Source organism: Diaphorina citri, unplaced genomic scaffold (genome assembly GCF_000475195.1).
Source record: "Diaphorina citri unplaced genomic scaffold, Diaci psyllid genome assembly version 1.1 scaffold699, whole genome shotgun sequence".
NCBI classification, from domain to species: Eukaryota; Metazoa; Arthropoda; class Insecta; order Hemiptera; family Psyllidae; genus Diaphorina; species Diaphorina citri.
Genome location: NW_007378132.1, coordinates 48,472 through 72,135, shown reverse-complemented (window position 1 = coordinate 72,135; position 23,664 = coordinate 48,472). Strand labels below are relative to the sequence as shown.

The 23,664-nt window shown below is 33.8% G+C and overlaps 1 protein-coding gene across 1 annotated transcript in view; it reads left to right on the top strand.

The window, feature by feature from the left end:
• The window catches only part of LOC103511308 (dachshund homolog 2-like), a gene marked incomplete at its 3' end in the record, with an annotated part of 111,573 nt that overhangs the window by 44,721 nt on the left and 43,188 nt on the right, over positions 1-23,664 (top strand). Inside the window, exon 3 of the mRNA XM_026825113.1 lies at positions 17,183-17,402. Within this exon, the coding sequence (XP_026680914.1) occupies positions 17,183-17,402 (220 nt within the window). The remainder of the gene's footprint in view (positions 1-17,182; positions 17,403-23,664) is intronic.

Below are 23,664 nucleotides of genomic sequence, written 5' to 3'. Positions count from 1 at the left end.
ACACAAATACAACCCAACATGAATAGGAAAAAGATACAAAGTATTGAGTTTCAAGTACTTCACCAAGAGCAGACCTTATTCTTTTGCGTCGGTGCCGATTTCAATTACACATCAAATCAAGACACAAATACAACCCAACATGAATAGGAAAAAGATACAAAGTATTGAGTTTCAAGTACTTTACCAAGAGCAGACCTTATTCTTTTGCGTCGGTTTAGAACTGTCCGACTTACAGTTGAGAAGTTTAATGTAATAGAAAGTCGTGTGATGTTCACACCAGATTTTTTATGTACCTAACATCAGTTTCATCACATATGTTAGAAAGCTAATTTTGCGTTCCCGTTTTGTAAGGTCTGTGCAACTTGACTTATTGTACACCTCTGTAAGAACATTAGAATGTCGAGTTTATTGTAGGTTGCAAATAGAAACAGGGTGGGAAGGGCAATTTGTATATTTAACTCGGTAAGGTTCGTGTTGCCTATGGGGAAAGAAAATAGCACTGTGCTTTGAACTCTAGACTTATTTCGAATTTTCCTCTTCTAATATGAGATATTGTACGAGTATATTGAATGTATGAATTTACAGCACATACGAAGGTGTAAAATAAAATAAGCATAGGTAAGTACATATTATTAAAATGATATTTTCCGATGTAATCCTATATCATACACAGATAGGTATCTTCTTGAAATCTGGTCCTCTATACAGTCTATCTCTATACCACCATAGGATTGTACATTTAAAGGAAAAGGAAAAAAAACTTGCAATTTTGATTTTTGTTAATAAAAGTACATTTGAAAGCATAAAGTCAAATAAGTATAGGTAAGTATTATTGAAATGATATTTTCCGTCTAGGTATAATTCTGTACCATACAGTCCATACACATATTATAGCTGTTTTGTTGAAAAAATCTGGTTCTCCAGACCACCATAAGATTGTAGACTTAAAGGAAAAGGAAAAAACTTACAATTTTGATTTTTGTTAATAAATCACCCCCACTCTACTTTTTTATGTAGGGAAAAAATTATTACAAAGTCTTTGAAAAAAAAGGAAAGAAAAAATTAATCATAAGAGGAGAAAAAAAAGACGATAGTATTTTTTATCAATGAAGGCCAGTGCTTGTTAAAGATTATAGAAATATCGAGTGAACTGATCGGTACTACCGTGAAAATTGGATACCTCGAGTGATTTACTAAGTGCGAAAACTCGAGGTAGGAGGGTGTGACTCTCGTGAAGGAAGTTGTCAGTAGTACCTACTTGCTTTCCATATTATGACCAAGGTATGGAAAGATTAGGAAGGTAGATACCTAGTAGTTAATCACCCTATATGCACTTGATAACTTGTTACACATATTTGACCATACCATAATTATGTGGAAACATTTATGAACAATTTATATATTTTCTGTACTCCTGGCTTTTTCACCTTTTGTATCACCTGACGATTTTGTATGTTTCGTTGCAGCCGTCGGTCGACGGCATATATATTTTCTGTACTCCTGGCTTTTTCACCTTTTGTATCACCTGACGATTTTGTATGTTTCGTTGCAGCCGTCGGTCGACGGCACGGCGACGACGAGGTATTTTCTGTACTCCTGGCTTTTTCACCTTTTGTATCACCTGACGATTTTGTATGTTTCGTTGCAGCCGTCGGTCGACGGCACGACGACCAAAATTTCGTTGTAGCTGCAGAACATTCTTTGGGTATGAAGAAGCTGTGTCTTAGTATTTCTTTTCCTCGATTTTTTTGTACTTCTTTCTTCTCTTCTTCGTGTTCTTTATTAACAACAGTTTCAATTTCAATATGATTTACTTCTTTCTCTCTTTCCCTTGTTGTTTTCATTTTCCTAATTATTGAAATCTTTATTATGTTTATATTTTTCATTAATTTTCTTCCCATCTTCAGTACATTCTATTCTTCATCCATCTTCATCTTGTCCCTTAGCTGCTGGCTTATAAAATTAACTTCGATACTTTTTTTGTATATTTTTTCTCTTAATAATCCTGGTGTAGTTTTTTTTTTTCGGTTTCAATGTTCAAGATTTTTCTTCTTTTATTGTTTTGTTTATCTTTTCAATTATTAATCTCTCTCTTTTTTCCAAAGAAAATTATTGCTCCCCCTCATTTTAATTTTTCCTCCTGATATTAGACTTTGAAATATTGCTGTCTCATCTGGAGAAATTTTAAATATAAATCATTCACCTGTCATTTGTACGGACATTACTAGCGTAGGCAACTTAGTGCATAGATACTAATCCATTTCAGGCAAACAGTTTGCTATGAATGTACTTTTTATATCTCCATAGATGTTTGTTTATTTTACCATGTACCTACACCTAGCTCTCAGTATAGATGATACACATTACATTATTTTGAACCATGTTTTTTCCAAAGAAAATTATTGCTCCCCCTCATTTTAATTTTTCCTCCTGATATTAGACTTTGAAATATTGCTGTCTCATCTGGAGAAAATTTAAATATAAATCATTCACCTGTCATTTGTACGGACATTACTAGCGTAGGCAACTTAGTGCATACTAATCCATTTCAGGCAAACAGTTTGCTATGAATGTACTTTTTATATCTCCATAGATGTTTGTTTATTTTACCATGTACCTACATCTAGATCTCAGTAGATGATACACATTACATTATTTTGAACCATCAGGCAAACAGTTTGCTATGAATGTACTTTTTATATCTCCATAGATGTTTGTTTATTTTACCATGTACCTACATCTAGATCTCAGTAAATGATACACATTACATTATTTTGAACCATGTTGTTGTAGATTTTTCCCATTTGATGAAAACACTAATTAGGCACTTATCATTTTCCTTACAGATCCGGAATTTGGGAAAACTGTAGGGCAGCTTATGAGGATATAGTCAAACACCTTGAAAGGTAAGTTTCATTCAGAGTACTTTTTCTTAATACAATACATTACCCACTTGGAAAATGCGGAGAATGGTTTTACAAACCATACAAAAAAAGGTTAACATTTAACTGGGGAATCAGTCAAAAAACAAATGCACATTTAGACAGCTTTTTTATGTAACATCAGTTCCATCACACATGTTAGAAAGCTAATTTTGCGTTCCCGTTTTGTAAGGTCTTACTTACACTCATGACAAATCTGTTGTTTCATATAACATTTTTTGGTCATTATCAAAATTAAATTCACATTATCTCGAAGATTTTTTCCTGTGTGAAAAGGAAAATGTGTTTTTTGTTGGACATAAAAAAAATCTTCATATCTCAATATCAAGAAGGCAATGGGACTGGGGACAAGTGGTGTGTTTTCAAAGTAAAGCGGCATTTTCTGTGGACGCTTAATTTATATGCTAGAAGGCTAACATTTGCGAGAAAATTCGAAGATACTTTATCTAGTTTCTAACAAACCTTTAAACCTTCCAATTACAAAACTAATGCTGACTTGCTGACTCAAGTGACATGGTCTAGTGCTTAAAGCTAATATGCAGCCTGCCCTTTAAAAAGATACATTGTAATGCCTATACGTGTGTGTCTGTAGATATCCCTCTGTTGTATTATCAAAATTAAATTCACATTATCTCGAAGATTTTTTCCTATGTGAAAAGGAAAATGTGTTCTTTGTTGGACATAAAAAAAATCTTCATATCTCATTATCAAGAAGGCAATGGGACCGGGGACAAGTGGTGTGTTTGCAAAGTAAAGCGGCATTTTCTGTGGACGCTTCATTTATATGCTAGGAGGCTAACATTTGCGAGAAAATTCGAAGATACTTTATCTAGTTTCTAACAAACCTTTTAACCTTCCAATTACAAAACTAATGCTGACTTGCTGACTCAAGTGACATGGTCTAGTGCTTAAAGCTAATATGCATCCTGCCCTTTAAAAAGATACATTGTAAAGATGCCAATTTTCTATTGCTCGAGTTTAGTCTATGGTTTTTTCTTGAGATAGAGCTTTCTATCTAATATCTATCGCTTTTTCCTGATATCTGTATCATCCTCATATGTAGATACCTGTATTATATTTTCAGTTAAGGCTACAAGCCTCACACCTGGGCTATTGTTCAGCACATTTCCAAAAGGCTAAGGGCTAACATATCAGCAATCGCTTTTTCCTGATATCTGTATCATCCTCATATGTAGATACCTGTATTATATTTTCAGTTAAGGCTACAAGCCTCACACCTGGGCTGTTCAGCACATTTCCAAAAGGCTAAGGGCTAACATATCAGCATGTGTGTGTGTGTGTTTCAGTTAAGGCTACAAGCCTCACACCTGGGCTGTTCAGCACATTTCCAAAAGGCTAAGGGCTAACATATCAGCATGTGTGTGTGTGCTAGTATTTCTATTCCATATTGAATTTCAATTGAAAACTCATTTTTCTTCCACCGTCTTGACAACTCCATCACTCTTGTGTTTGTTGACACTCATGCGGACATTTTTGTCTCGTACACTGTCCAGGTTTTCTTTCCCATTTATCTTTTTCTCTGCCCCATCCCCCTTCCTTTGAGGTTGACTTTGTTTTTTATGCTGTCTTCAGTGTGGTTTTCTTTATATCCAGTGACGTATATGAGTTGAATTCCTGCAGAAAGTTTTCAACTTTCGGGCCATACCTTTGCTCCATGTGGCACATTTTTGCTACATACTTGGGTGTAGTTATTTTAAATCCAGCATCTTCCAATGTTCTTGGCATGTTTCGATCTGGTTTTTCAAAAACTTCATAAATAGTATACTTCTGGTCAAAATCACAATCGGTTCATGTCATTCAGTTCATATCGTCATTCCAAGGCTAGTATGTACATGATATTTTTGTCAGCTGTCCTTTCTTCAGTCGTATTTCGTGACTTCTATTTTCCGTTCGACACTGTTTGTGTGTCTTCCCTACCCGTATTTTCTTTCACAGATATTTAATATTGTTAATAGTGTTTCCAAAATAGTTCTTTTTTCTGCTGGTAATGTTGTAATGATAATAGCGGGTTCAATATAAAATGTGTCCTTCTGAAATAAGGATAGTGCACCGAAATGGTGCTATAAAGTTGTATCATATAACTTGTATGTAATAGCAACTTGTATGTAATAGGAAGCAGATATCCGTGCATTTTACGCATAACTTATGTCGAGATAAACATTAAGTTATGTTCAGAGCATTCCTTTACAGTGATAATTACTTCAGAACATATAGGTGTTAATTGGCACATCCACTAATATGAGAATTGTGGCATCTTCACTAACACACGCTTGTAATTATTAGTGGAGATGCCAGAAATACTCAACTTGATTCCCACTCTGCTATAGGTTACCTACTATTAAAATCGTGTTCGAACGCACCCAATTTATCTGCATACAGGTTTCAGAGTAATGATTACTATTAGAAGTTTAATTGCCATCTATGATTACCGTTCAAGATTCTAGGATTTGAATTAAATTAATAGAAATATGCTGATTCAGACCTGGAAAAAAATCATAATTAATAATTCACAACGATTTTTTTCGTTAATGAGTCCTTCTCGAGTTAATTTTTTAAGGATTCTCGAGAAAACAAAGCAAAATACTAGGTGCACGATGAGTTTTTGTGATTTCCTTCCTTTTAAGCCTTTGATGCCGTCCTTGTTACCATCTTCTATTCCATTGTCCTTCTCCTTTAGTATATATTTCAAACCAAATTTCGTGCGATTCATTTGGCTTGTAATTTAGCTATTAATGGTTATATCATATGGCGAATAGTTCCTTGAAATTGTCATAATTTGATGTTTATCTGTATAAATTATAAATTACGTTGCTATTGCAAATATGTTTAACGTATGCGAAGAAAAAGGTAAATAAAATACGACTTATCAGACAAGTTTTCAGCGGTTTGATTTCCAATGAGCATTACAAGTAAGGCGATTTAGGTTGGACTTGCATTGACTGAATCACATTAAATTATTAAATTGGTTTTTAATCTGAGTAGGTATGTACTGAAATGAAACAAGACACTAATCATTTCTAGCTGACATTGGATTTTATCTTCTAGCTCTATTAAGAGTCTAAGTAGATTTATAGGTGTAAAGTTATTCAGGGCGAGGTGTGATAAGTCATTAAGAATTTCAGAAAAAAGTTAACAATATTAATTTGTTCCGATCCGATTTATTTTGTTCTAAAGTCAAGAGTCTAAGTAGATTTATAGGTGTAAAGTTATTCAGGGCGAGGTGTGATAAGTCATTAAGAATTTCAGAAAAAAGTTAACAATATTTGTTCCGATCCGATTTATTTTGTTCTAAAGTTAAATAATAACATACATTTATAGATGCAGCAGCAGAGCTCTCCTCTTCCTGTTCTTCCTACCACAACCCTAACATAATAAAGAATTGCAAATATGCTTTGACGAAATATTTGCATATTTCGCAAATGACAAAATATATAATTATGAAACTATTTAATCTAATAATGACCTGATACAAAGGTATTTGCTATTTGGAGAGTTCAATCATCTTTGATGTTTTCGCTAACCATTTATATTAAACAAATGTCAGATAAAAAAAAGTTCTTTCATTGATTTGGAAAACAGGGTCCAGTAATTGTTGCTGTCCATGGAATATGGAAAGTTTAAACATATACGACATATCACATCCTTCTTACATTCAAATGCTCAAATGTTTTCGCTAACCATTTATATTAAACAAATGTCAGATAAAAAAAAGTTCTTTCATTGATTTGGAAAACAGGGTCCAGTAATTGTTGTTGTCCATGGAATATGGAAAGTTTAAACATATACGACATATCACATCCTTCTTACATTCAAATGCTCAGTGTGTGCATATTTAATGATATACATGTTTATAACATTCTCTGCATGTTGTTTTCTCAACAGGAGGTTTCCAACCCTCCACTCCTCGTTTATATGAAAGTTTTCATACTTATTTTCTGTTCAAGATTATTTTCTCCTCCACTCCTCCGTTGAGAAAGTTGAGAAATACAGAGGAGTGTAATCGTTTATATGAAAGTTTTCATACTTATTTTCTGTTCAAGATTATTTTCTCCTCCACTCCTCCGTTGAGAAAGTTGAGAAATACAGAGAAGTGTAATACTTTTTGGTTAATAATTTTCTCTGCTCCAATGTTTTGTAATAACTTTGTACAGAACAGAGTGTTTCTTTCTGCCAAGTCAAATACAATTCTACGCTAGTGCCCCGGACTGTTTCTGAAAACAACAGCGACCTCTATGAAATGTAGAAAGGCATATTTCAAGTTCACATACCTAATGTGTAGTAATTCTCTGCTCCAATGTTTTGTAATAACTTTGTACAGAACAGAGTGTTTCTTTCTGCCAAGTCAAATACAATTCTACGCTAGTGCCCCGCACTGTTTCTGAAAACACCAGCGACCTCTTTGAAATGTAGAAAGGCATATTTCAAGTTCACATAGCTAATGTGTAGTATTCCTATAAGTATAGTTATGTAGATGTGAAGTATGGAGTAGATATTATTACCTATATCTCTTGTTAGTCAACTCATTACTAGTAGTTTGCAAGATCCTTAATACCTTCCAACGAAATGTCTTCTTTCATATGTAGATGTGAAGTATGGAGTAGATATTATTACCTATATCTCTTGTTAGTCAACTCATTACTAGTAGTTTGCAAGATCCTTAATACCTCCCAACGAAATGTCTTCTTTCATCTCTGCAAAATACTTCCTAGATCCCATGTCTAAATCTTCAGCTCATACATTAAACATAGGTAAGCAGCGCTGCATTTGAATTTTTGATATGGCGAATAGAAATGACACACTTGTGTCATGTCAGAATAATTCAATCTAGTCCTCACACTCCTCTTTCATCAACCATTTCTACCTTGATGTCATCAAGGCTATATTGTACAGAACAAACCTAGAACGATTGTCCCTTAGCTGCTGGCTTATAAAATTAACTTCGATACTTTTTTTGTATATTTTTTCTCTTAATAATCCTGGTGTAGACTTACCTACATTTATATGCGTATTAGTTGTAAACCTCGTCCCATACTTGGGACTTTATTGTAATACTTAAATAGGTTTGCATTAAACGTCATAGCACTTACCTACATTTATATGCGTATTAGTTGTAAACCTCGTCCCATACTTGGGACTTTATTGTAATACTTAAATAGGTTTGCATTAAACTTCATAGCTATTTTGGTTTATCAGAACTTTACAGGTGGCGTAGGTACCTATCGTATGCTTCATTTTGATGAAACAGCCAATAAAATCTTTTGTCGACACATTAGATCATTGTTATTAATTTTACATGCACTTATTTGAAATTTTGATTATACTCTGAAGAGGAATGCTGAAACATTAACACATCGTAGGAAGACGAAAGTACAAACATTTGTTGTCTACGAGCAAAGGGTTAAAAAATTTAACACGTCTGTTTCTTATACGAAGAAAAAGAAAGAAAATTGTGTGCCAGGAATGTGTTGTATTATATAAGATTTTCATAAGGAAAGGAAGAAGGAAGGGTTTGAGAATTTTCCATTTTCTTCTTCCTTCGCCGAGGATTGAAATCTCATCAGGAAATTCAGTTGGTATTAATTAGTATTTTGTTTCTTATGTTTGAGTTGTGTGCATATTCGCCGAGGATTGAAATCTCATCAGGAAATTCAGTTGGTATTAATTAGTATTTTGTTTCTTATGTTTGAGTTGTGTGCATAGTCCAACATCATACTTAGCTATAGCTTAATACCCAGTATACCCACCCATTTGGGTATTAAGCTATAGCTAACTTACATAACTACTACATACCATGACCAACTAGAAGATGTGACTTTTAAAATTATAGCGTTTTTATAGGTGGGATATTGAATTCCATCGCTATCTTGATATTGATAGGTGGAAAAAATTGTTGATATTGGAAGAAAAAATTTGACTCTTATTCATGTTTAGACAAATAAAAATAATTCACAATTTTGTCCAACATCATACTTAGCTATAGCTTAATACCCAGTATACCCACCCATTTGAGTATTAAGCTATAGCTAACTTACATAACTACTATACATACCATGACCAACTAGAAGATGTGACTTTTAAAAATTATAGCCTTTTTATAGGTGGGATATTGAATTCCATCGCTATCTTGATATTGATAGGTGGAAAAAATTGTGGATATTGGGAGAAAAAATTCGACTCTTAAAAAAGTACACAAACAATGAATTTAAAAGACATCCATTTTTTAGGGGTAGGTTACGTTATTTTTTATTACTTTTACAAACAAAACGAAAAAATGTAAGACATAAAAAAAGCAAAAACGAAGGAGATCAACATTGAAAAATTATAAAGAAATATCTTGATATTGATAGGTGGAAAAAATTGTGGATATTGGGAGAAAAAATTCGACTCTTAAAAAAGTACACAAACAATGAATTTAGATGACGTAGACCGTAGAGGTGCAGGAGTTAGGGGGCTTATAGATCTGTGTGTCTTTAGGGTAAATAGCACCAGAGATATTCGTCACATGTTCAATGTCAGAAGCATTTTGAACGAAACCATTTAAAACGAAACTTCCATCATAGATAGAAAGTATAAGTAGAAACTAGAATCATAGATAGAAAGTATATATAAAGAAAGCAAGAAAAAAAGAAAAACAATTAAGTAGAAAAGCAAGGCACATGTGTTGACAAAGTATAAAAATTTAAACGTAACTTGGAGACAGAGGAAGGAGGAGGGCGCAATTATAAAGAAAGCAAGAAAAAAAGAAAAACAATTAAGTAGAAAAGCAAGGCACATGTGTTGACAAAGTATAAAAATTTAAACGTAACTGAGAGACAGAGGAAGGAGGAGGGCGCAATTTTTTTCTGTGGAAGATACAAAGAAAAGAAAACATAAAAAATTACAAGCGATGATGTTTCTTGTACAATAACAACAACAATCTTAATAATATTTAGAGGCGGCTCAATGTCCCATATCACGATTAACGGAAATAAACAATAAATATAAATGGTGAATTACCTTCTCCTTAAGAGCTTTAGTTTTACCAGGATAATTTAAGGTGAAATTCTGACTAAAAAGCTCTGGAAATAATCTGATGTTTCTTGTACAATAACAACAACAATCTTAATAATATTTAGAGGCGGCTCAATGTCCCATATCACGAGTAACGGAAATAAACAACTGAACATAAATGGTGAATTACCTTCTCCGAGCTTTAGTTTTACCAGGGTAATTTAAGGTAAAATTCTGACTAAAAAGCTCTGGAAATAATCAGTAAAGCCATGTGAAAATTCCAATAAACAACTGAACATAAATGGTGAATTACCTTCTCCGAGCTTTAGTTTTACCAGGGTAATTTAAGGTAAAATTCTGACTAAAAAGCGCTGGAAATAATCAGTAAAGCCATGTGAAAATTCTATGTGGAAATGCCATTCGGAAACACCAAACAATAGAGTCAAAATCAAAAACTCAATCCCAAGAACTACCAACAAATGTACCCAAAAACAAATGTTCACTAGCCCCACACAGCATACTAATATCAATGATGATGATAATAAAAATGATATAAGAATAACAATAGCATCCCTCAGGGCGAAATAAAAAAGAATTAGGGTACGTACCAACAAATGTACCCAAAAACAAATGTTCACTAGCCCCACACAGCATACTAATATCAATGATGATGATAATAAAAATGATATAAGAATAACAATAGCATCCCTCAGGGCGAAATAAAAAAGAATTAGGGTACGAAAAAAAAAAGAAGTTTATATTACACTTACCTCCCATCTACCCCTCCCTAGTTAGCACGGTGGGCAAATGAAATAAAATAAGAATATACCTACTTAAAAGTTACTTTTGGAAATTGGATTTTATCTGGGAAAAATGTCGCATTTGCATCTGCGACTTCCTGACAAACAACCAAAACCAGTGAAGAGTAAAAGTTATTTTCATATTTAGATACTTAAAATGAACCTTCACAAAGTTACTAAGTCTACCATCAATACGATTCATTTGTGCCAAATATGATGTGTGAATTAATTGTGTGATTTGAAGCTCTTTTCGAGGAAGTCCGTCTGTGACAGCGTCAGTGGGACATTCAAGGAATACATACCTGACAAGATTCAAACACCCGAAGGAAAAATCATTTCATAAATGGTCTTTCACTTGGAAAGAGCATTTTAAATTCAGTATGTCTCAAGCTCAGACTACGGAAAGATTAGAATCTGGGAATGAATGGAAATGAGGAAAATACGAAAACAAAACAAGTGTATAAATTTAACGCAAATGTTATCTCGAAATTAGGGAATAAAAACAATTAAAATCCATTGTGTTCTTTCTGGATTAATTTATAACATTAAAAACTAATAAAACTATTAACATATAAATATTTGAAGAAGATTACATTCAGTTTAGGATCATATATTTACACTGTTCGGGCACTATGTGTGCTCTCTTGTAAATAATCGTATGCAGAGCTGTGTAGAAAGTGTTGGTTGACTTGAAATAAAATTCCAGTCATGCAAAATCGTATATCAGCAATTCAGCATTTTCAGTGAGAGACTCCCCTGTTGTGAATCACAAGATCAGTTAAAGAGGCTCTTTTGTTTGAATTAAGTTACCATACTTCTTCATATTTCATTATAATAACACTCACATAAATTATGTTGATCATATATTTACACTGTTCGGGCACTATGTGTGCTCTCTTGTAAATAATCGTATGCAGAGCTGTGTAGAAAGTGTTGGTTGACTTGGAATAAAATTCCAGTCATACAAAATTGTATATCAGCAATTCAGCATTTTCAGTGAGAAACTCCCCTGTTGTGAATCACAAGATCAGTTAAAGAGGCTCTTTTGTTTGAATTAAGCAATTAAGTTACCATACTTCTTCATGTTTAATTATAATAACACTCACATAATTATGAACTCGGTCAAAAATTCAAAGTACGAACCATTAAGTACAAATAAATACCCACTTAAATCATACAACAATAAGATGAGAGGAAGAAATGCGGATTGGAAGATCCTAAACCCTAAAAGCTCTCCTGTCCATTCTTAAGAAAATCTCTCCCCTACTCCTTCGCTGTATGTAAATCAAAAATGAAAAACATCCTTGCAATTCCATACATAATATAAATTATTGCGAGATAAATGGGTTCGACTTGGATTTTTTCCATCGTCGTTTCTCGGACTTTGCATTTAATTAATAATTATGTATCTAGTTCAGAAGTATCTTCTTACTTTAGGATAGAGCGTTGTGTAATCTCGAAGGCAATGCAGACAAAACACATTACAGATAAAAACTGTGCGAAAGATAAACAGGCAACTATCAAACTAAACACCAAGCTGAGTGAGAGATTTAATTTTTTATCAAAACTAATACACAAATTACCTAGGTAGGTACCTATGTGAATATATTTTGTGGAAGCTCCCAACTTTTTAGTATCCTAATATGTAATCAAAGGTTATATTTCTTCACATAGGTATAAAATTGTAGTAAGTTTCTCGGGAAATTTATTGTTTCAAATTTTTGGGTGGAAAATTGTTATTATTTTTTGGAGAAAAAAGTTTTTGGGTATAAAAGTTTATTAAGTATTTTTCATTTTGCTGCTGGAATCACTGCTCAAAAATGACATATTGTTTTAGAACAGGAAGGTTGGCGTTTTTATGATGAAGTTACTTTGTCGCTCATATTCCATACCCAATAGTTTGAGATTACCTATTTCTACACTGTATCAAACGAAAGCCTTGCTTACATTGCCGTTAAAACGTCCAGAACTTAGCTCCATTCAACCACAATAGTCGAAACCAGTCCGACTGTCTGTCCGTCTGTCTGTTTCAAAGATAACATTTTTCTTATTCCATATAATTGTATACGTTTGTTATTTTGATCATTTCTAACATTTGTACATTTCTATTTACTTCATTCTCAAGGTTACGAAGCATATTATTTTAAATAATAAACATTTAGGTATACTCGCACATACGAGTAGGTAGGTATTTATGTTAATTTCTTCATAGGTTAGTTATATCCAGCAGTTGCCTACTCATCATTAAGTTGTAGTTGTAGAAAATCGTTCAATGTTGGAAACGTAACAGTGTTCTTATTGAAATTTGTGACTTCATGTGAGGTTCCTTTGCAATTTGTAAGGATCAAAATGAACCTGGCTATTTTCAAGCTTGAAGCTAGGTTACCAGCTAGTCTTCCTCATCACCTTCTGCATATAAAAACCAACACAGATTACCCATTTAGCAAACCATTGACAAACTTGTTGTGTTCCAATTTGTTTGGTCACGTGCTCTGTTCTGAATGAATCGGAGCTGCAGGATCAGCAACTAACACGAAAATAAAGAGTACCTCGGATAATCCTTATAAATCTTTAATTCATATTTGGAGAGGTTCCAAATAATTAAAATCTGATGGGTACAAGGGAAGTAGATTAGTGTTAACATAGTTTCTTTCTTTTTTATCTCTTTGTAGAGCTGACTGGCTGGCACAAAGCTTCATCCTGAGTTTTGATTCTTTTGTATTGATGCTTGGTTGATTCATATTTATTTTTGATGCTTGGTTGAACCATATTTAGGAACTGTTTTTTTGTTTGTTGGTATTGGTGTTGAAAGAAAGGGAAAACTTAACGCATCCCTGAATAATCTCATGTTAACACATAACTTTCTCTAAAGACAACTACAACTTTACAAACTGACAATCTTTTTTCTAGAACCAGTTATGTATCATTTTTATGTATTGTATTAATATGGACATTTTTACAATAGTCTCTTTTAAGTTAAAATCACAAAACATAGCGTTGATTTAAACAGATCCAACGCTTTAGAAGTGTCAATAAAAGAAAAGCTATCTCCAAGTTGAGTAAGAACTGCATGGTAGGTGTTCTTGTTTCTATAAAATTAATCTGTGCATTACTTTATAATGCGATGTTAACGAGACTAGAGTTACAATTTAGAACAAATATTATCAGGAAAAAAAAGAGAAAAAAATCAATGGTTTATGCAGAGCAAATGTGTACACTACACATTACATTGTGCATGGTTTTGGTATCTCTATACCTACATATAGGACTTGAACCTTTTAGTTCTTCATGTTGCCAGATTGAATTCTGAAAAGTGAACTTCACATTACTGCCGTATCTCTATACCTACATATAGGACTTGAACCTTTTAGTTCTTCATGTTGCCAGATTGAATTCTGAAAAGTGAACTTCACATTACTGCGTAGTGCTCCAGTATCATTTGCTTTTGCGTCGACTTCTATGGTTATATTTTATCAACCTATTTATTACTTGAGTAGAGCTGGCATTTTTTAATGTGTCTCATGTGTGTCTTACTTACCACACTGTATCAAACGAAAGCCTTGCTTACATTGCCGTTAAAACGTCCAGAACTTAGCTCGATTCAACCACAATAGTCGAAACCAGTCACTGTATCAAACGAAAGCCTTGCTTACATTGCCGTTAAAACGTCCAGAACTTAGCTCCATTCAACCACAATAGTCGAAACCAGTTCTGTAAGGTAGTGAAAGAGTGAAAGGTGGAAATTGATTAGCACGCGGTTTTGTAGTTGGTATTCCATTCATTTCATTGATAAAAGCCAACTTTTAATTATTTACATTTCCCTTATCTAACAATAAATTCGATAAAATGTTCATCGAGCTTTTAGGAGTTTCGGCACATCCACCATTTAGCAGGGTGATCATAAAATAATACCTATGCATAGATATTAGTTTTACAATGTGTCATCGTCGGCTTACTTAAAACTCAAGTTCAAATCCCGTTGGGTACAAAATGTATTTACCCATTGAGACTATGAGAGTTCCCAACACATTTGATATCTAATGTGTTTTACTGTAAGAGTAACTTCTCTGATATCACTGACATGTCTTGTCACTCAAATGTTGGTTTTCAACCACGTCTGTGTAGGGTATTCCTTCACAAAAACAAAGATATTCAAGTGTTAACTAGTCATAGATGGCCTGGATATGTAGGTCATCTACAACCGTTATGGAAATTCCTTGTAAGTCATTTTATTGTTACTTCTTTCCAGATTCCTGTTAGAACAATTTTGAGATTTATGAGCTCCCCTGTTGGAGGCCACCCTGTAGAAGAAAACAATCAATTTCGTAGACATAAATTTCTCCGCTCGTATATAAAACGCTTTGGCCAGGTCGAGGATTATTTTCTCATAACTTTTATTTATACAAATATAATTGTTCACATCTCCGCAAGTTCGAACGCATACGGTTCTGTTAGAGGAACAGGCTTCTGACAAACTATACCTACTGTGGGTTTGCAAAAGTCGAGATTATTGTCAGGAAATTCTTACATAGGTATGTGTTTTTACAGCGAGATAAATCTGGAGTTTATCTTACTAAGAAAAGAGATTTTCTGGAAACAGTCAAAGCTCTACGAAAAGCTTCCCCAAGAAATATGATATGTAGAAACAAAATGTTGATTTTATTTATTAAAATTAATAATGGGAATCAGCACTTAGCATGTGGTTAATCCCAATATGATTCAGATCCAGTTATTAGTTGGGAAAATCCCATAATACCTACCAACACCTATAAACAATACTATGAAGTTTAATAATTAGATACAAAATGCATATCACACGTATTGAAAACAATATTACCAAAATTTAAAAGCACCACGATCTTTCAAAAAAGGAATTAAATAGAAGAAAAATTTAATTAAATGCAGAATGATTAAGAATATTAGAGAGATTCAAAATGAAATAAAATGGGAAAGGCAAGGAAACGAATTTTTTGAAACAAACATAGCTGGTGCAGACGTTGAAATTATGAAACCCACAATAATGTCTAATTAGGAAAATATTAATAATTTACATCCCTTTTCGTAAAAAATAAGAGATGAGGGAACTGTAGGGGAGGAACAGGAGAAAGATATTTTCTGCTTTCCCCTTGACAAGTTTGCTGACGGCTATGATTGATGTCTTAAGAATTCAATGTGGAAAACTTGTGTGTGTGTTATTATTTTAATTAACTATTCACTGCCAACAGAGAAATGAAAACCGAAATTTCGTTGGAAAACATCACAATGTGCGGGATTTTGTTTAGGAATATACCTAGGTATTCAACTTCAACACCAAGTTGCTTGCTCATTTATTAGGGACTTACTTGAAGATCGTTCTTGATTTTAAAAATCAATAAAATGGACAATTGTTGTAATCTAACTGTTATTAGTTATTAGTTACACCTTATTCTTTTGCGTCGGCATTGCGGTTATTTTTTTATTATATCTTTTACTTTTGATTTTTTTAGGTTGATCAGTGGCGCATTATACTTATGGTAGTTTAAGAAAAGATGGCAATATTGCCTCTTGGAGGTAGGGAAAAGCACGAAAAAGCAACAAGAACGGTGTAAAAATGTAGATTGATCACATAGGAAATATAAATACGAGTAGGTCTACCATCGTAGAAGAAAATCACAACAAAGTCTCATAAAATGTTAAACAACATTCGGCACTGATGCTTGCGTCGGCATTGCGGTTATTTTTTTATTATATCTTTTACTTTTGATTTTTTTAGGTTGATCAGTGGCGCATTATAATTTATGTTAGTTTAAGAAAAGATGGCAACTTTGTCCCTAAAGTCTGTGACGTTGAGGTAGGGAAAAGCATAAAAAGAGCTACAAAAACGGCATTGGGGTGTACGGTGTAGATCACATATTAAACCTAAATACGAGTAGATCTACCATCCTATTAAAAGAAAATCATAACAATGTCTCCTAAAATGTTAATTAAACAACATTCGGCACTGATGACTAATGATAATGAAGGCTACAAAAAACGTAGAAGGAAGAGTATCTCACTTTTAATTCCATTCTTTATTAGTTTGATTTAATTTATTCAAAACCTGACAACTGTTTTGATTCAGTAGTCGCATCATTTCAGTATGAAGTATGTTTTTTATTGGTGCCCAAATTTAAATTCCCAGAAGAAGACTCTGGTGGTGATGATTCTATTGTAGCTTTCATTCACATGAATCTCTGTTACAAAGTAGATTGAGAGGCTGACGAAAAACCGACCCCGTCTGAACACGGGAGAAGAAAATTGGAACACTCAAATATTTACATTATTTACCCATCACTTGATGTTTGATACCAGAAGATACGAGTAACTAATTTTGACATCATCGATTTATGTGAATTAGTTTTTTTACCTAGCTCTATCTATAATGTCCCTGTCTTCTTATGTTTGTTACAGACGTTCCTAGACTAGAGAAATCCCCCCTGTTAGCCAATGGCTACCATCACCCCCCTACTCAACTAAGTCAGCTTCAATTCCTCCAGCAGATGAACCAGTCGGCCCAAAGTGGGGGCACGCCACCGGGGGTTCTGCCCCCTCACTCGGGCCTGAGTCGGCATGATGCCGCGGCCCTCATGAAACATCACGGGAATCTGCCTAACATTGAGGCCCTCGCCAGGTGAGCTGAAAGTTTATGAAAAATCTTTTCTTTCCTTTTAAAGGTTTCTTTTTTTTATCGTCCCATCATTTTACAGTGAAAGTTATTAGGATTGAAGAGACCAAATTGTTCTTTCCTTCACGAATCTTACAAGGGTCTCCAATACTCATAGCCCTTCCTCTCTTCGACAGTCTATAAATACTTAATTCTTTTTAATTAAATTTATTATTCTTGTAAAAAAGAAAAAAAATCATAATTAATAATTCACAACGATTTTTTTCGTTAATGAGTCCTTCTCGAGTTAGAATCTTACAAGGGTCTCCAATACTCATAGCCCTTCCTCTCTTCGACAGTCTATAAATACTTAATTCTTTTTAATTAAATTTATTATTATTGTAAAAAAGAAAAAAAATCATAATTAATAATTCGCAACGATTTTTTTCGTTAATGAGTCCTTCTCGAGTTGATTTTTTAAGGATTCTCGAGAAAACAAAGCAAAATACTAGGTGCACGATGAATTTTTGTGATTTCCTTCCTTTTAAGCCTTTGATACCGTCCTTGTTACCATCTTCTATTCCATTGTCCTTCTCCTTTAGTATTTCAAACCAAATTTAGTGCGATTCATTTGGCTTGTAATTTGAGCGACGAATAGCATTTTCATCTAATTCTTTGAACTTCAGTTTTGACAAGTTCATTATTCGTACTCGTAGGTCATCCTCATTTCATGATGTCCTTGTTACCATCTTCTATTCCATTGTCCTTCTCCTTTAGTATATATTTCAAACCAAATTTCGTGCGATTCATTTGGCTTGTAATTTGAGCGACGAATAGCTAATTAGCTATTAATGACATTGTGCCATGGAACAATGTACGCTCCCTCAATGCTCGATACGGGCAGTGTCCCTGAGGCTGCGAGGGAGCCGTTACAGGACCAGAAGTTTAAACTTGGAAGATGGAGCAGGGGTTCCCTAATGTGATGTTGTTTTCTGGAGATGTTTCTTTTTTATGCTGTACAGAATATAGAATATACCTCGTATTAATCTGTAAAGATACGTGATGTTGTTTTCTGGAGATGTTTCTTTTTTATGCTGTACAGAATATAGAATATACCTCGTATTAATCTGTAAAGATACAAAAAAAAATATATATATAGATTTCATGACAAGTTCATTATTCGTAGGTACTCGTAGGTCATCCTCATTTCATGACTAGGTAGTATATGCAATACAATATGTACTGACGTGAGTGTATACTCAATTTGTCTATTCCATGTTCATTGTTGTACGGCTTCATACTACTGTTCCTACGTACAACAATAAGTTTTACATTTGTATCTGTGTGTCCAGACGTCTTGTCGCATTCCTTATGATCTACACGGTTTGTTTCAGGGCGCTTTTCTTTGGCCTCTTCTCTAAGTTCATTATTTGTTATTTAACCTTTTGCAAGTGAAGGTTTGTGTTTGCATATTGCATGTTGTTTTCTTTCGTTTCCCTGCTGCAACTTGACTTATTGTACACCTCTGTAAGAACATTAGAATGTCGAGTTTATTGTAGGTTGCAAATAGAAACAGGGTGGGAAGGGCAGTTTGTATATTTAACTCGGTAAGGTTCGTGTTGTCTATAGGTAAAGAAAATAGCACTGTGCTTTGAACTCTAGACTTATCTTGAATTTTCCTCTTCTAATACGATGATGGTGTATGAGTATAGTGAATGTATGTATTTACAGTACATTTGAAAGCATAAAGTCAAATAAGCATAGGTAAGTATTATTGAAATGATATTTTCCGTCTAGGTATAATTCTGTACCATACACAAGAAGTTGGAAAAGAAGTCGGATGATTTAGAAGTCCTATACGAGGTTGATGATCGCAAGTCTTTGTTTGCAAGTCAAGTTGTGGAAGTAGTGTACTCCAATAGTTTAGATGCAGATTCCAATGAGAATGATAGCGCCAACAAACAAGAGGATGTTGAGGATGCTGTAGAAATTATTTTCGAAAAAGAAGGCAAAAGTAAAGACGGAAAAAATAAAAGGCCAAGAAATAGATTGAATGAACAGAATAAATTTAGTAGTAAAAAGAAAAGATATGTCGACCGTTAACTCTTCTCTTCCAATCAAGAAATTTCAGCTGTGGTAAACATGAATGCTTCGGCAGTGAGTGGAAAGTGGAAACGCATCATTAGGTACTCTACTTTTTTTTTTTTACTGAACTTGGACTTGAGCCACCAACGTCCAATCCAAAGTCCATTGCAGTAACCATTCCACCGCTGAGTTTGGTTGATTCTAATGCTGGGTCCAGACTTGTGCAATGCAACGTGCAAAGCATTTGCATTGCACGTAAAATCAAATCTGACGAATGCGAACGTTTTTCATTTATCCGAGAATTTTTGTACCGATAAATCTCAAAACTCAACTAGTAACTAATGTCCTATAGTAGGTACATCATTTGCATTGCATTGCACGATGCTTTGCAAACACGTCCAAACTAGTGCAACGCACATCAAAATGATAGCGCTAACAAACAAGAGGATGTTGAGGATGCTGTAGAAATTATTTTCGAAAAAGAAGGCAAAAGTAAAGACGGAAAAAATAAAAGGCCAAGAAATAGATTGAATGAACAGAATAAATTTAGTAGTAAAAAGAAAAGATATGTCGACCGTTAACTCTTCTCTTCCAATCAAGAAATTTCAGCTGTGGTAAACATGAATGCTTCGGCAGTGAGTGGAAAGTGGAAACGCACCATTAGGTACTCTACTTTTTTTTACTGAACTTGGACTTGAGCCACCAAGGTCCAATCCAAAGTCCATTACAGTAACCATTCCACCAGAATTTTCCTCTTCTAATACGATGATGGTGTATGAGTATAGTGAATGTATGTATTTACAGTACATTTGAAAGCATAAAGTCAAATAAGTATAGGTAAGTATTATTGAAATGATATTTTCCGTCTAGGTATAATTCTGTACCATACACATATTATAGCTGTTTTGTTGAAAAAATCTGGTTCTCCAGACCACCATAAGATTGTAGACATAAAGGAAAAGGAAAAAACTTACAATTTTGATTTTTGTTAATAAATCACCCCCACAATGCTTCGGCAGTGAGTGGAAAGTGGAAACGCACCATTAGGTACTCTACTTTTTTTTACTGAACTTGGACTTGAGCCACCAAGGTCCGATCCAAAGTCCATTGCAGTAACCATTCCACCGCTGAGTTTGGTTGATTCTAATGCTGGGTCCAGACTTGTGCAATGCAACGTGCAAAGCATTTGCATTGCACGTAAAATCAAATCTGACGAATGCGAACGTTTTTCATTTATCCGAGAATTTTTGTACCGATAAATCTCAAAACTCAACTAGTAACTAATGTCCTATAGTAGGTACATCATTTGCATTGCATTGCACGATGCTTTGCAAACACGTCCAAACTAGTGCAACGCACATCAAAAACATTCGCCAGAAAACCGCCAACCTCCGGATACCCACAAACGTTTGCTGCAATGTTCAAAAAACTTTGCTGCAACTTTCTCAAACACGTCCAAACTGACGAATTTCATTGCATTGCACAAGTCTGGACCCTGGACCCACCATTATATTCAGCTGCTAATAAACCCCTGGTATTTTATGATTTTACTTGATATCTCTGTGGTTTTGTAAAGTTCAAATGTTGCAGTTAGTCCATAATAATTAATACATTGAGTGTTATTCATACCATTTATTTTAAGACGGTAATTTTTGTAAAATATTCGTGATTTGTATAAATTTGTAAAAAGATTAATGTAGGCAGGTACAGCTTTTTGTGTAATACGATTTTTTTTTCTTCATTTGCCCTCACAAGTTGAAAGGGGCCATCACGTGTTGTCCCAGATGGTCACCTACCCAATCACTAACTACACGTAACGTTGCTTAACTTCCGTGATCCATTGAGATTGAGAAATGGTGCATTATAGCTAGCTGAATTGCTGGATTAATTTACTTTTAGGTAATAATAACTACAATTATAATTTTCAGTTCTCCAGAGTGTATTGTAATAAATTTAATACATTCTAACAATGCGAAGATAGATAGGTATACAATAAAAGTAACTTTGCACAGAAATAACGTAAAAATATAAAAACATATCGTAGAATAAAAAGAGGTTTTATCTGAAGCATATATTATTATTTATTATCTTTGAAACAGAATATGAAATTGAAAACCAAAAAGCTCTTCCCCCTGGCCTTCTTGTTATAGCCCACAATATTATCTCTAGAATGTAATTTCAAAGGATAATGGATCACATATTTATTTCAAAAGAAGAGAGCAAACTTAATTCCACAAAAGAAATACAAATTCTCTAGAATGGCCTTTTCTTTTGCTCTCTGAAGACTTAAAATTCAAGGATTAAATTCTTTACCGTCTCGAACTCAAAAGTTCCGAGATCAGAAAGGCGAAGTAGATTTTACTATTCAGTATGGTATTATGAGCATTAGATTGAGCTTCCGCCAGAAGATTTTGAATTTTGCTTAAAGCCCGAACATATGAAAAGTTTCAATAAGTATCCAACTCTTTGAAAAGACCTGTTAATTGTCAAATAATAATCTTCTGTTGGATTTCACCAATATTTATTCAGTCATTAGAACTCCTGTTAAGCTAACAGCCAGTTAAGTTCTATTTAATTTGTATTGGCTTAACAGCCCTTTAACAGGGCTAGGGCTGTTAAGCTAACGGGCTGTTTGAGGCTGGAAAGAAGGTTGGTGAAATCCACCATTAGACATGTAAATTCCAGTTCCAATGCAATTTTACACATAAGATAGAATGTCACACGTACACACGAGGAGGTACTATAATTACACAATTTGTTGAGCATCTCATCACGTTCTTAACTGCATTAATACCTCCATCATCATAAAGTCACTTCTTTCCTAATCTTCTCATTTTTCTTTCCTCCCTCGGAATAAAAAGTACATTTTTTTCAGCAGTTATATAAAATAATAAAATATACATTGTAATAACCAAATTATTCGTAATGGAATAAAAAATTCAACACAACATTTAAATATTTTAATGCTTCCAGAGCGGAGAGGAAAACATTTTCTTTTCATTTTCATTAAGGGCAGACCAGAAATTACATTTCTACAAATGTAACTTTGTGTAAATTTTTAATGGGCGAAAGCTTTTAAGAGCATGATATACAAGTGTATTAGTTTTTTAGAAGAAAGTTCATTTTAGTGCATGCCGCCGCGCCGTTTTCCTCGAACTTTTTCTTCCATATTTCTTAATTAAAAATTCGGTTTCTACCTACATTGAGTATATTATTTAGAAAATCTAGCTTCTTCATTTAATTATAAAATTAAATTTTCCAAAGTGTCTTTAGAGTAGACACAGAATAGTACCTACATGTGTAATATTCTGAGGTATGCTTATGTTTTTAATGTCGTTTTCATTGAAACATAATGTATAATGTATATAGGTACGAAACAGTATTTTAGTGATTACATTGTCTGGAGTGCAGTATTATACACATAAATACTGTTTACATAACAAAAATTATGTTGGACATAAAACAAATCACAGGAAATGAAATTAAAAAACAAAACTTCAATACTTTTTAATCGTACCTGTGTGTGTGTGTGTGTGTGCTAGTATTTCTATTCCATATTGAATTTCAATTGAAAACTCATTTTTCTTCCACCGTCTTGACAACTCCATCACTCTTGTGTTTGTTGACACTCATGCGGACATTTTTGTCTCGTACACTGTCCAGGTTTTCTTTCCCATTTATCTTTTTCTCTGCCCCATCCCCCTTCCTTTGAGGTTGACTTTGTTTTTTATGCTGTCTTCAGTGTGGTTTTCTTTATATCCAGTGACGTATATGAGTTGAATTCCTGCAGAAAGTTTTCAACTTTCGGTTTTAAATGTCATTTTCATTGAAATATAATGTATATAGGTACGAAACAGTATTTTAGTGATTACATTGTCTGGAGTGCAGTATTATAGGTACCCATAAATACTGTTTACACAACAAAAATTATGTTGGACGTAAAACAAATCACAGGGAATGAAATTAAAAAACAAAACCCCATTTATCTTTTTCTCTGCCCCATCCCCCTTCCTTTGAGGTTGACTTTGTTTTTTATGCTGTCTTCAGTGTGGTTTTCTTTATATCTAGTGACGTATATGAGTTGAATTCCTGCAGAAAGTTTTCAACTTTCAAAAACAAAACTTCAATACTTTTTAATCGTACAACAAAGGGTGTTGGACCAGGTTAGGTTGGGGGTGACCATTTCACAACCCCTGCCTTAGTC